The following is a 14,137-nucleotide window of genomic DNA, read 5'->3' as shown; positions in this document are numbered from 1 at the left end:
TCTAATGAGAACATCACGTGAAGTCAGGGGATGGGGGCAAAAGAATCTGCCGAGCGATGACAAGGCCCATCTGGCCCTTCCAGGAGTGACCCGGTCCTCTGCTACCGTCCACCACCAGAGACCCAGGGACAAGCCTGTGGTCCAGCCCCCGAGGCCAGAGCAGCCCACATGCTCAGGCCTTGGCCAACTCACGCCCTCCCCAAAGACTAACCTGGAGGGAAAGGCAGTGAGGCCCAGTTGCAAGCAAGGCGCCCACGCTCAACCCCAGCCCCACCCACAGAGAAGCACGCCTTCATCCTCCCCCCCACCCTGCCCCACCCCTGCAGGGAGATTCTAACCCCAAGGCCCGCCGGCCCCAGCACAGGCCTGCTAGAGCACGTGGGCCCTCTGGGGCCGGGGTCTCCTGACGGAGGCGGGCGGCGTACCGTGAGCATGTAGTCCTGCAGCAGCTCGGCGGCCGTGGCGCTCAGCTCGCTCTCACTGACCGTCTTGGCGTGGGGCGCCGTCTGCATGCAGAAGGACAAGGGCGACACGCCGCCTGCATGCGCACACTCGGGGAAGGAGCTGCAAGGACGCGAGCCGAGCCGTGGGTGGGCAGCCCCCCAGCCCTGCCCCGTGCCTGCACCCTCGACCCCCACGGGGGCCCAGTTACGGCCAGGGTCTGAGAGGAGGAGGGGGCCTGTCATGGAGGGAGGGGCTCGGGGCCGGACAGAGAAAGACACGTGCAGGGAAGGACCCAGAAGGGGCCCTCAGCCTAGCAGGGTCTCAGTGGAGCGATGATGTCACTGGTGTGACCCTGGGGAGCCCACTCACTGGAAGGCTCCTGAAGGGGGCGGGGGTGGGGGGAGGGATACCGACGAGGAGGGTGGAGCCAGGCAGCCACGCTGGCACCACCAGGGCGGGGTACTCACAAAGTGCTGGCTTCCGCCTCATAGGACTCCTTCATGTCCACCTTTGTGGAAGAGTCGTCTGTGCAGAAAGTGCAGAACACAGAAGCTTCTGGTTACGTGAGGGAGGGGGCACTGAGTCCAGTGTCCAAGCTCTAAGCAGGAGACGCAGAGCCCTGGCGGCGGGGAGCCTGCAGGCCTTCGTGGGCAGAGCCGGCCAGGCCCCTGGGCTGCACCCGCGCCTGCTCCTCCTGGGGGTCTTGTGAGATGCACCATCTGCTGCGGGGCTGGGCAGGAGGCAGGACAATGCTCTGGTTCTCGGAGGATGTGCCAGGGGGCGGGGCTGGAGAGGGCTTCCCAACGGCCAGGACAAGAGAAGCACCACCGGTAGATGTGGGCACCACGTCCGGCAGCGTCCTAGGGGCTGTGCTACTTGGTCTTCTCTGATCCCAGCAGGTATCACCACTGCTCCAACTTTTAGATGAGGAACTGAATCAGAGAGGTTATGCAACTTGCCCCGTGCCACACAGCCGGTGAGGGCAGAAGCCACGATCAGAGCCGGCAGGCCTGAGCCCCAGCCTGGACCCAGCCAGGCTCCATACGTGGACGGCTGCTCCCCGAGGACAGACACGGGGCCTCAGGGTGCCTGAGACCCTCAGACCAGCAAAGGGCCTGGTACACAGCAGCTACTTGGGCAACACCAAAGAGATGACCTAAGGTCCGTGTGACACAGACGAGGAGGAACGCCGAGGCACCATCACATGCAGCAAGCGAAGCTTTCAGAGAAAAGGGATCAGAAAACGTGGGAGTGGGGAGGGGACAGGGAGAGTGGCAGTGGGAGGGAAGTGTGCAGTGAGCACAATAATGGCCCCAAGATGCCCCCGTCCAGACCCCAGGTGCACGTGCCAGGTGACGTGGCGACGGGGCTGGAGATTGCTGGGCAGCTGACCCTGAGACAGGAAGACGCCCTGGGCTATCTGAGGGGGCTTGATGTGTGCCCCGGGCCCTGCGGTGTGGAGGGGGAGGGGCCGGACGGAGCTGCGACAACAGGAGGTCAGAGATGCCACCACGGCTGTGACCGTGGAGGGAGGAAGGCCGCGGGAAGCTGGAAAAGGCAGGAAACAGCTTCGCCCCGGAGTCTCAGGAGGAAGGCCACTGGCCCGCACCCTGATTTGAGCCAGTGAGACCCACAGTGGGCTCGAACCTACAGAACCGTGAGAGACTAAGTCTGTGTGGCTCAAGCTGCTCAGTCGGGGTGACCTGTCACAGCAGCAGGAGAGAACTGACCTGGCAAGGAAGGCCCCGAGGCAGAAACCAGCAGAGGACGCGTGTCTGAGAGTGTGCGCGCATGGGGAGTGTGTATGCTGTGAGCGTCTAGTGTGCACGCACACTCGTGTGCGTCAAGTGTCTGTGAGGACGTGAGCGTGTGTGCTGTGTGGAGTGTGTGCACGCGTGTGACGTGATGTACGTACGTGTGCCGCGTGTGTGATGTATGTGATGGGGGCATGTGCACACGTGGTGTGAGTGCGGGTGTGCCTGGGCCCCAGAGGGAGACCTGAGGGCTGGGGGACAAAGGACACCCACACAGAGAGGAGGCCGGCAGGAAGGAAGCCCACGCGGGTAGGCTGAACATCCTGTGTTTACCTCGTGAAAACTCATTTAACGGTATAATTGCGATCTGTGTACTTTTTAGTAAAAAAGCTTATTAAAAAAAAACCACTACTGGAAATTTCAATGCACAAGGGCCAAAGCAATCACACTAAAGCTGACCGTTTAAATATAGCTCAGTAAACCACCTGCTACCCACTGGGGAAGCCGCGGGCCTCTGGGCCTCAACCTCCCCAGCTGCCCGTGAGGACAGACTGCCGGCCTCGCCGGGCGTCTCTGCAGTGCCGTGGCGGCTCCAGCGTGAACAGCGAGACCAGGAGGAGGTGAGAGAGCCAGCCCTTCCTCAGGGAGGCCCCTCAGCTCCGCCAGCACGCAGAGGGCTCTGCGCCGCGCGTGGGGACGCGCGAGCCGCCGGGGGCGCGTGCAGGGCCGGACTCTCCACGGGAAGACCAGAGGCTGCCTGCCACGGAGGCTACCGCTGCGCTGTCTCCAATACCTTTCTTTCTGTCCACCTGACTGACGGAAGCCACGGGTCCTCAGTATACTAAGCATTTGAAAAGTGGATGCTGCTGGTGTTTAGAAGATTGAGCTCCAGCGGGCTACCATGCAAAGGAAGCATCTCGTGCGTGCTCACAGATTCCGGAAAACGCTCCCCAGATGCCCACACGGAGGAAGTGGCTCTGAGCGCTGGGCCGGCTGCACCGCCTTCGGGCCCCTTGCTCTTCCTGCCACTGCCCCAAACCCTGCCCCAGGCAGGCCTCGTCTTGGAAGGGGCCCCATACCCACTCTCAGCCCCAGCGCTGGGAGCCCCGCCCGGCCCTGGGTTCTAAGTTTAGTAAAGTGACTTTGGCCAGGCATGGTTCCAGAAAAAGTGTTTCCGGCCCCCCAAAGTTACGCAGGAAGCCACCAGGTGGCCTAAAGCAGGGAGTGGGGGAACACGTGTGCCTGACTAAACTTGCAGATTAACGTGAACAGTGAAGTCTGGGAACAAAGGGCGTCGGCTCAAACCCCCCGGGACGCTGGCCACAGGGTCACCGCACAACAAGGCTGCCCAGGTGTTGTCCTGGGAGGAGCCCGCGGCAGAGTGAGCCCTGGTGGGAAGGGGTGGCGGGGCCCTCTTGCGCACGTACCACTGTGAAGGGACAGGTGGTGGGTGGGTGTCGAGGCCCCGTCAAATATGGCTCTGTCCAGGAAGTCGATGGTGGACTCCGTGTACACGATCTGGAAGACCTGGCCGAGCAGGGAGCACAGCTCTTCTGCGGCGACCTGCCAATGGAGGACAATGCGGAGCCTTCCTGGGCAGCTTCCGGGCATCCGACACCTCAGATGCAGAACGAACACCTGCCCCGAGGGCCTGACGCCTCCCACTGCCCAACGGGGCCGCAAGGACACCAGCCCACACCCAGGAAGCGGGCTGGACCCGCAAGAGCGTCAGCTGCCGGCCCTCCTCCTCCACCGCCCTTCCAGCCAGCGCCGTCTCCCCACTCCTGTCCCAGCCACGGGAAAGGGGCAGGGAGGGAACAGCACCCGTGCCAGGTCACACGGACGGCACTCCTGACACCGCGCAACTGTTTCACATGTGTGCCGTTAACGCAGGGTCCCATCTGGGGCGGCTCTGCCCCTGGGACACGGGGCAGTGTCTGCAGGAGCTTCCAGTGGGGACAGGCCAGTGAGGCGGCCCCATGAGGAAGAACTTCCCAGAGGGAGGGTGGGCGGGGCTGGGGAGGAGGGATGCAGATCAGAGGCTACCTAAGGCGGGGTGGCCCTGCTTTGGGCTCACAGATGTGAACGCTTAACAGAAGGGTATCAAGGGGCTCCCCGAGGCTGGTGGCTCTTGGGTGGCCGAGGTGGGGCCCCAAGCCCCAGCTCCCCACTCCCAAGCATCTTCCCCAAGGGCACAGCTCGGGGTACAGACCACGGCCCCTGTCAGTGTGGGGAAGGGAGGGGTGAGGCCCACCGAGAGAAGAAGGAACCAGAGGACTGGGAGCCAGTGGGACCTGGGGTGGGACCTGGGTCAGGTGCTATGCGGGGCTGGATCAGGATATAGGCGGGGCTGGCTCTGCTGTGGGTGGAGCCTGGGCAAGCTGTAGGTGGGGCTGGGTCAGGACATGGGGGGGGGTGGGCAGGCCGTGGGCAGGGCCTGGGTACCAGCTGCCAACCCTGCTCACCTTGCTCTCCGCGGCCAGGATCACCAGGCAGCATGCCTCCACAGGCCCCACTCCGCTCTCCGACAGGGAGCCTGCGGTGAGGCCTCTGGAACTTTCTGCACACAAACTCTGGCTGGGGGAGATGCCGGGGTCCTGGGCTGGGAAGTCAACACCGTGGCAGGTTAGGGCAGGTGTGGGAGCTCAACAGCAGGCTCTGGGCGGCCCCTACCTGACTCAGGTGGGAACAGGCCGAGCCAGGCGCACCCCCATCGTCACCTTCCCTTCACAAGAGCACCCTCCCATCCTCACTCCCCTGCCACTGCCCACTCAGAGCCGTCACCTTACATGACCTTCCAGCATCTTTGCCAAAGACAGTGCGAGTTATCTTAGGCTGAGATATGAAACTGCTAATATTCAGCTGCTTTTGATCGACACAAAAGCAAGCATTCACAGGGTTCTAGTGACAAGGTTAATACACAATCCTGACAAGAGATGGGGAAACGAGGCACAGGGGGCAGAGCGCCAGGCCCGAGGGTGCGTGAGGGGCAGAAGCCAGGTAGGGATCTAGACGTGAGAGCCCCCGCCTGTGTTCCTAACACTACACACCGCCTCCTCACACGTATGGTCTTGTGGGACACGAGGGGGAATTCCTGAAGTGGGAAGGGGGGCCTGGGGCCCAGGGAAGCTTCTTCAGGAACAGGGCTCCAGGCCTGTCTGAGCGGATGCTCAGACACACCTGGGAGCAGGAAGTGGAGGTGAAGGCGTGCGCTCCCCTGATGCCGGGGTAGCTCAGCACAAGCCCACCCAGGAGGGAGACCACCCGAAGCTCAGACACGGCTGAGAGACGGGAGCCCAGGCAGGCACAGCCATGCTGGGGGTGGATGGGCCTGCAAAGACCGGGGCTCTGAAGGGCAGGGCTGGCCGCACCCTGTGCGGAGGCTGAGCCCCGTGAATCCCAGGGTTAGACCCCAGACTGCACCGTCCCACAGACCCACGGGCCACAGGCGCTGAGCGGCACCCGAAGTGGCAACTACCCACAAGGTCTCAGGACAAAGAAGACTGCGTGAGCGCTCACTAGCGACTGTTACCCTGACCTCGCTGACGTGAGGTCTGGACATAAAGAGCTAAATGAAATACATCAGTAACGTTGATTTCACTTGTTCCGTTTTACTTTTTTAGAACATTTTTAGCAGCTTTGTGGCTCGCACCCGTGGCTGCTCTCAAGGAAGTAGGCCTGTAGCTCCAAAGCCACGCAGAGCAAGCCCGCTTCCGGTCCCCCAGCTGCATCCAGCCACAGTCCTACAGGCCGTCCCCACAGGTCCCGGTTCAGATCCACTGTCCGCTCTCCTACATCCGCAGAAACATCCTTTAACGAGATGTCTCCATGCCCCCCGAGCTCTGCCTGCCACACGGAACCTCCTGCAGCCAGACCTGACCCCTACCCCGGCCCCATGTTGTCCCAAATGCCAGCACAGCCCGGGTTGAAGGAGGCACACAGACAGCCTGCGGGTAGCAGGCACTCAGTAAGTGTTAGCTACCACTGCCGGCACCTGTGCTGAGGACGGCCGCGTGCATCACCTGACACACAGCGCGCCTGACGGCACAGGGGCCTCTGAGGGACCAGGAGGGCCCCGGTCCGGAGGCTTCCCTTCAGGGCCACCCGCTAGAACGAGGAGGCCGCTCCAGGACACGGAATTCATTCTTTTCCTTTAACTTGAAAGCTCTCCAAGCCCTGGGTCCTGGTTTTCATCTTTTGGAAAGTTTCTCCTACGGAGCTCATTCTCTCTCTTAGAAATAACTCGGTTACCTGTCTTCCTAGTAATCTGCTCCATGATTAACGCTGAGAAATGTCCTGGACACAAGAAACCCAGGGGCCAGCTCCCCTCCTACCGGCCCAAACGCCGGCAGGCCCGCAGCCAGAGTGCTCTCCTCATTGCTCGGTCCCTAGGGAGGCCCCCGGCCTCGGGCCTCCTGCGGGGACAGTCCCCTGGCAGGGCACGGCAGCTACCACGGCACTGGGCAGCACTGATGGAAGCAGTTACACAGCCAGTTCCTCAACCAGCCGGCCACCACCCACCCGCCAGGTGACCATCTGCTCCCAGGTAGGCCACCAGCAGCAGCAGAAGTAAACAGAATCCTCCTGACAGGTTTACTGTGGAGATTAAACGAGATCATTCATGTCACACACTTTCTACTAGTTTGAGCCACCTTCAGTTGTCATTTTTGTAGATTAAAATGCAGCTTCATGTTGTTCAACCGAAAATAATGCCTGTCATTAAATGGTAGCTGCTCACTGAACACAATACGGGGAAATGAGGAACAAGCAGAGCACAGAGGGGACCTCGCTCCAAAGTGCAGCACGACAGAGCAGGGGTGTGTGTGAGTGTGCATGTGAACTAGCGAGTATGAACGAGTGTGTGTGAGTGTGTGGGACCCGTGTGAGCGCATGTGAGTGCGAGGATGTACATGGGTGTTACAAGCACGTGTGGGGAGTGTGCGTGCGTGCGTCCGTGCTGTGTGTGACGCTGCGGAGGGGACACTAAGCCACAGCCACACAGAGGAGAGGGGCTGTAGTAATCCCGCAGCCACCTGCACAAACCGCTCCAGTTACCTGTGCACACGGGCCCTTGCACGGGAACCTCCTTGAAGCTCGAGGAGTCAGTAATGGGAAAGCTCACCAGGGCCCTGGCTCTTAAAAAGCCCTCGGATCCCCGTGAACTAACGACCTCAAGCAGAAATACAACTCTGCACTGCCGGAAGCACAGCGTGCGACCCAGGCCGGTCCAGCGGGCCACCCTCACGCCCCGCCACCAGCCCTTTGGGGCTCAACCCAGCCGCCGCCAGTGCCTAAAGGAGCCCAGGACGGCATCCGTGCTGCAGCGACAACCTGAGAACTGCCCGCCGGGAAGGGCATGGCACGTGTGAAACCGTGATTTCTCTCCTCATTTCTCAGGGACTTAGGCCAGGGCTCTGGACCCGCCGGGCAGCCTGTCCGGCAGTGCCAAGTAAGGCGGCGCTGCACCCTCATCGCCAGGTGAGAGGTGTGGGCTGGGCGAGGGGAGCTGACGGCTGGTTTAAGGTTCTCTCTGATTCTCCTACACGGACACACTCAGAACGTCTCGCAGACAGAGAGCTCCTTGCTGGTCTGGTCTCATCTTTGCTCCCCCCGCTTTGGGAAGACCGCCTGGCCAAAGGCAGGGGCCGAATGTTGGCTGGGCTGAGCTGAGGCCCACCCTCACCCTGTGGAGCCACCTGCGCCCGGGGCTCTACCAGGCCTGGGTGCCAGAGGCCACGCCAGCATCCCGGACGGGGGCCGCGCTGAGTGACAGTGGCTGAGCTCAGCACCTGTTCCTCACAGCCTCCTGGGTCACTGCCCTTCTCTCGACAGAGGGCTTCTCTCAGGCACAGTGGGCAGCAGTGGCTGACCCACCGCTGTAGAAACTGTCTCCAGAGCTCCGTGAAATCCACGGACTCACTCCTCAGGACAGAGGCGTGGTCGGCATCTGCCAAGGACCCTCCTGACCCCACTCCCCAGGTCCATACCTGTCTTTAGGACCACCAGGTGTGAGGCGTCATCCCGCACGTAGGACACGGCGGCGATGTCATGGATGGGGACCCTGAGGATGGTGTCCTCCCCGTCCCTCCAGGCCAGCTTGACGTTGTAGGCAGACAGGCTGATGACAGCGTCATGCTCCTGGGTCAGGTGTCCGGGGAGCTGGTGGGCTCTCTGGAAGGAAGCACACGGCATCAGAAACACAGGGCCCGGCCACGGGCTCCCCTGGGGCCCCGCACCGTGTGCGGCGCACACAGCCCTCACAGCCAGTGCTGACTCATGGGCAGGGTGCTGCTCCCCTGAGAGCAGCCATGCTCGCTCCCAGGGCACTGCTGTGCTCAAACCACGTGGGGGGTTCTTCTGGAACCGCCTTTAGGCTCAGACCTGTGGCGTGTGGTTTGGATATCTCAAAAACGTGAATTGTGAAACAGCCCAGAACCACCAGGAGCAAGTCTGGAGAATAAAGTTCATGTTCAGACTGAGGAACAGTCTTGATAGCCAAGGGCCAAGTGCACCCTTAACATGATGGGACTGGATCATCCCTCACGGCCATGAAGGCCCAAGGTCAGAGGGCCAAGAGCTGGTGTCAGAGAACAAGGGTCAGAGGTTGGGGTTAGGAGGTGGAACAGGCTGGGGGTCAGAGCTTGGGGTTAAGAGGTAGAGCAAATTGAGGGTCAGAGGTCGGGGTTGAGAGGTGGAGCAAACTGAGGGTCAGAGGTCAGGGCTGGGAGGTGGAGCAAACTGGGTCAGAGGTCAGGGTTGGAAGGTAGTGCAGGCTGAGGCTCAGAGGTCAGGGTTAGGAGGTGGAGCAAACTGAGGGTCAGAGGTCAGGGCTGGGAGGTGGAGCAAACTGAGGGTCAGAGGTCAGCATAAGGAGAACAGGCTGAGGGTCAGAAGTCAGGGTTAGGAGGTGGAGCAAACTGAGGGTCACAGGTCAGGGTTGGGAGGTGGAGCAAACTGAGGGTCAGAGGTCAGGGTTGGGAGGTAGAGCAAACTGAGGGTCAGAGGTCAGCATTAGGAGGTAGAACAGGCTGAGGGTCAGAAGTCAGGGTTAGGAGGTGGAGCAAACTGAGGGTCACAGGTCAGGGTTGGGAGGTGGAGCAAACTGAGGGTCAGAGGTCAGCGTTAGAAGGTAGAACAGGCTGAGGGTCAGAAGTCAGGGTTAGGAGGTGGAGCAAACTGAGGGTCAGAGGTCAGGGTTGGGAGGTGGAGCAGGCTGAGGGTCAGAGGTCAGGGTTGGGAGGTAGAGCAAACTGAGGGTCAGAGGTCAGCATTAGGAGGTAGAACAGGCTGAGGGTCAGAAGTCAGGGTTAGGAGGTGGAGCAAACTGAGGGTCACAGGTCAGGGTTGGGAGGTGGAGCAAACTGAGGGTCAGAGGTCAGCGTTAGAAGGTAGAACAGGCTGAGGGTCAGAAGTCAGGGTTAGGAGGTGGAGCAAACTGAGGGTCAGAGGTCAGGGTTGGGAGGTGGAGCAGGCTGAGGGTCAGAGGTCAGGGTTGGGAGGTGGGGCAGGCTGAGGGTTAGGAGGACAGAGTCGGGCAGATGGGGTTACCTTTGCATTGTCTATGTAATGCAGGATTTCAGTCCTACTGGAGGGATTCAGGTATCCTGGGATGGACGTTAATTGACCTAAGTACTGAAAGAAAGTGAAGAGACAAAGTGCCGTGAGAAAGGGAAGATGAGCCAACACCACCACGGGCCAGCAGAGCACTGCGAGAGCCTCGTGCATCCCCACCACCAGGCCCCTCGGCCGCAGCCCCGGCTCGCAGCGGGGGGCTCCTCAAGGCAGCGCGCTCCAGGTTTTTAGCAAAATCTCCACCGGCTGAGGAGAACACTCCCACACTTCCCACCAGGCTGCATCAATGTGGTCATCAAAGGCCTGCAAAGGACACCGCAAAATTAGTTCGGTGAAATCTGGATTCTAAAAGGACAGACAAGGGACTTCCCTGGCGGGCCAGTGGTTAAGACTCCAGGCTTCCACTGCAGGGGGCCCTGGTTCAATCTCTGATAGGGGAACTAAGATCCCACAAGGTGCATGGTGTGACCGAAAGATAAAAAAAAAAATGGAAAATAAATAAAAGGACCGACAAGGATGGCTTGTGTTTCCGGGTCATGGTTGGAAACTGAAAACTACGGTTCTGCACAACCTGCTAAAAGTAAACGTGTTAAGTCACGAAGGGCCAGGCAGCTGAGCGATGAGCATAGAGAAATGAAGCGACATGAGGCCATGAAGCACCTGGCTAACAAACCTCAACGAAAAGGGCCCCAAGTGCGGTGCGGACGCAGTGCTGCGTCAGCTGTGTTCGCGTCACATCTCCACCGATTAACACGGTTTTTAAATGTGATTTAACGGGTTACTGATTTCTCTTACAGCCAACATTTCTCATCCTCTCACTAACTCGAATGTTTAAGATCGCTGTTAACAGGGTGACAACAGACTTCCTGTCTCCAGTTCGACGTCGTCACTCCTGTCCTCACAAGAAAAGAGCTGAACAAACTGAAAAATCAACATGTCTTCTCAAATCCATCAGAGAACAAGGTCACAGGGCAAACTGCTGCCCCCAAAACTGGAGAGAGCAACGGGGGACAGAGAATCACAGCCCCCGGGGAGAAGCCACAGGAGCTGGCCTGGGAGGCGCACCAGAAAGGGACTGACCAAGGGCTGGACATACGCACGGACAAGCTTGAGACAAAACTCTGGGGGCCAGGCAGGAAGGCCTCTTTACCTCAGCTCCTTTTACCTGAATCACTACACCCGGCTTTCAACAAAAAATTACAATGCATGCTAATAGGCAAAGAACACTGAACATACACGGCAAGCATCAGAACCAGACTCAGATATGGCAGAGATTTTGGAATTATCAGACCAGGAATTTAAAACAACTATGATTAACATGCTAAGGGCTCTAATAAAGTGAACATCATGCAAGAACTGATCAGCGATGTAAGCAAAGAGATGGAAATTCTAAGGAAAAAAATCAATGGGAAATGTTAAAAACCAAAAACATTACAACAGAAATGAAGAATGCTTTTGATTCATTCACCAGTAGATGGACACAGCTTGGAGATATGTCAGTAAAAACTCCCAAAACTGAAAAGGAAATAGAAAAAAGAAAAGAAGGGAAAAAACAAGCCAAAAAAAAGGAATAGAATATCCAACAATGGAATATTACAAAAGGCATAAGAAATGCGTAGTGGGACTACCAGGGAAAGAAGGGGAGAAAGAAACACAAGAAATACTTGAAGCGATAATGGCTAAGAATTTCCTCAATGTCACACAACAAACCACAGACCCAGGAAGCTCAGAGGACATCAAGCAGGATAAATAGCAAAACAAAAAACAAAACCAAAAACTACACCGAGGCATATCATATTCAAATTGCAAAAAAATCAAAGACCAAGAGAAAACCTTGAAGTAAGCAACAGGAAAACACCAAATAGCACCTTACCTACAGAGAAGCAGGGGTAATAACGATATCAAACTTCTCTTCAGAAACCATGCAAGCAAGAGAAGAGTGAAACACTCAGTATTGAAAGAAAAACCCACGAACCTACAATTCTACATCTGGTGAAACTGTCCTTCAAAAGTGAAGGAGAAATAAAGACTTTCTCAGACAAACAAAAATTGGGAGATTTCATGATTACCTGGCAGGAGATGTTAAGAGAATTTATTCAGAGAGAAGGAAAATGATTTGGTCAGAAATTGATCTACATCAAGGAAAAAACATGAGAGAAGAAATAAATAAAGGTAAAATAATACCTTCTACTTTACTTATTGTAGTTGATCTAACAGATAACAGTTTGTTCAAAAGAAAAATAGCAAGATGTATTGGGTAATTAATTTGGTTATAAGGTACCTGCACTACCTGTGAAGCAATGTAGCATTATTTGAAAACGGATTAAGATTAGTTGTAAATGTAAATTGCAAACCCTAGGGCAACCACTAAAAATATTTATAAAGAAGTATAATTGAGGGCCACAGGTTCAAGATGGCGGAGTAGAAGGACATGTGCTCACTCCCTCTTGTGAGAGCACTGGAATCACAACTAACTGCTGAACAATCATCAACAGGAAGACACTGGAACTCACCAATAAAGATACCCCACATCCAAAGACAAAGGAGAAGCTGCAATGAGACGGTAGGAGGGGCACAATCACAATAAAATCAAATCCCATAACCGCTGGGTGGATGAGTCACAAACTGGAGAACAATTATGCCACAGAAGTCTACCCACTGGAGTGAAGGTTCTGAGCCCCACGTCAGGCTTCCCAACCTGGGGATCCAGCAATGGGAGGAGGAATTCCCAGAGAATCAGACTTTGAAGGCTAGCGGAATTTGACTGCAGGACTTCGACAGGACGGGGGGAAACAGAGACTCCACTCTTGGAGGGCACACACAAAGTAGTGTGCACATTGGGACCCAGGGGAAGGAGCAGTGATGCCATAGGAGACTGAACCAGACCTATCTGCCAGTGGTGGAGGGTTTCCTGCAGAGGCGGGGGGTAGCTGTGGCTCACTGCGGGGACAAGGACACTGGCAGCAGAAGTTCTGGGAAGTGCTCCTTGGCATGAGCCCTCCCAGAGTCTGCCATTAGCCCCACCAAAGAGCCTGTAGGCGCCAGTGCCGGGTCACCTCAGGCCAAACAACCAACAGGGAGGGAACCCAGCCCCACCCATCAGCAGACAAGCGGATTAAAGTTTCACTGAGCTCTGCCCACCAGAGCAACACCCAGCTCTACCCACCACCAGTCCCTCCCAGCAGGAAACTTGCACAAGCCTCTTAGGTAGCCTCATCCACCAGAGGGCAGACAGCAGAAGCAAGAAGAACTACAATTCTGCAGCCTGTGGAAGGAAAACCACATTCACAGAAAGATAGACAAAATGAAAAGGCAGAGGACTTTGTACCAGATGAAGGAACAAGATAAAACCCGAGAAAAACAACGAAATGAAGTGGAGATAGGCAACCTTCCAGAAAAAGAATTCAGAATAATGATAGTGAAGATGATCCAGGACCTCGGAAAAAGAATGGAGGCAGTGATTGAGAAGATACAAGAAATGTTTAACAAACACCTAGAAGAATTAAAGAACAAACAAACAGAGATGAACAACACAATAACTGAAATGAAAAATACACTAGAAGGAATCAATACCAGAATAACTGAGGCAGAAGAACGGATAAGTGACCTGGAAGACAGAATGGTGGAATTCACTGCCATGGAAGATAACAAAGAAAAAAGAATGAAAAGAAATGAAGACAGCCTAAGAGACCTCTGGGACAACATTAAACGCACCAACATTCGCATTATAGGGTCCCAGGAGAAGAAGAGAGAGAGTAAGGACCTGAGAAAATATTTGAAGAGATTATAGTCGAAAACTTCCCTAACATGGGAAAGGAAATAGCCACCCAAGTCCAGGAAGCACAGAGAATCCCAGGCAGGAAAAACCCAAGGAGAAACACGCCGAGATACACAGTAATCAAGTTGACAAAAATTAAAGACAAAGAAAAATTATTGAAAACAACAAGGGAAAAACAACAAATAATGTACAAGGGAACTCCCATAAGGTTAACAGCTGATTTCTCAGCAGAAACTCTACAAGCCAGAAGGGAGTGGCACGATATATTTAAAGTGATGAAAGGGAAGAACCTACAACCAAGATTACTCTACCCAGCAAGGATCTCATTCAGATTCAACGGAGAAATCAAAAGCTTTACAGACAAGCAAAAGCCAAGAGAATTCAGCACCAACAAACCAGCTCTATGACAAATGCTAAAGGAACTTCTCTGAGTGGGAAACACAAGAGAAGAAAAGGACCTAGAAAAATAAACCCATAACAATTAAGAAAATGGTAATAGGAACATACATATCAATAATTACCTTAAATGTGAATGGATTAAATTCTCCAACCAAAAGACACAGGCTCGCTGAATGGATACAAACACAAG

The 14,137-nt window shown here is 56.0% G+C and overlaps 1 protein-coding gene across 4 annotated transcripts in view; it reads right to left on the bottom strand.

Moving 5' to 3' along the window:
* The window catches only part of CCM2 (CCM2 scaffold protein), a 61,352-nt gene that overhangs the window by 1,903 nt on the left and 45,312 nt on the right, over nt 1-14,137 (bottom strand). For all 4 annotated transcript variants that reach the window (XM_057550047.1, XM_057550049.1, XM_057550048.1 and 1 more), the window contains 6 exons: nt 9,747-9,830; nt 8,186-8,369; nt 4,664-4,800; nt 3,626-3,761; nt 912-969; nt 426-564 (listed from right to left, as the gene is read on the bottom strand). In XM_057550047.1, the coding sequence (XP_057406030.1) occupies nt 426-564; nt 912-969; nt 3,626-3,761; nt 4,664-4,800; nt 8,186-8,369; nt 9,747-9,830 (738 nt within the window). The remainder of the gene's footprint in view (nt 1-425; nt 565-911; nt 970-3,625; nt 3,762-4,663; nt 4,801-8,185; nt 8,370-9,746; nt 9,831-14,137) is intronic.

Source organism: Balaenoptera acutorostrata, chromosome 7 (genome assembly GCF_949987535.1).
Source record: "Balaenoptera acutorostrata chromosome 7, mBalAcu1.1, whole genome shotgun sequence".
NCBI lineage: Eukaryota > Metazoa > Chordata > Mammalia > Artiodactyla > Balaenopteridae > Balaenoptera > Balaenoptera acutorostrata.
The sequence above is the reverse complement of the archived record's forward strand: the minus strand, read 5'-3'. Positions and strand labels throughout refer to the sequence as shown.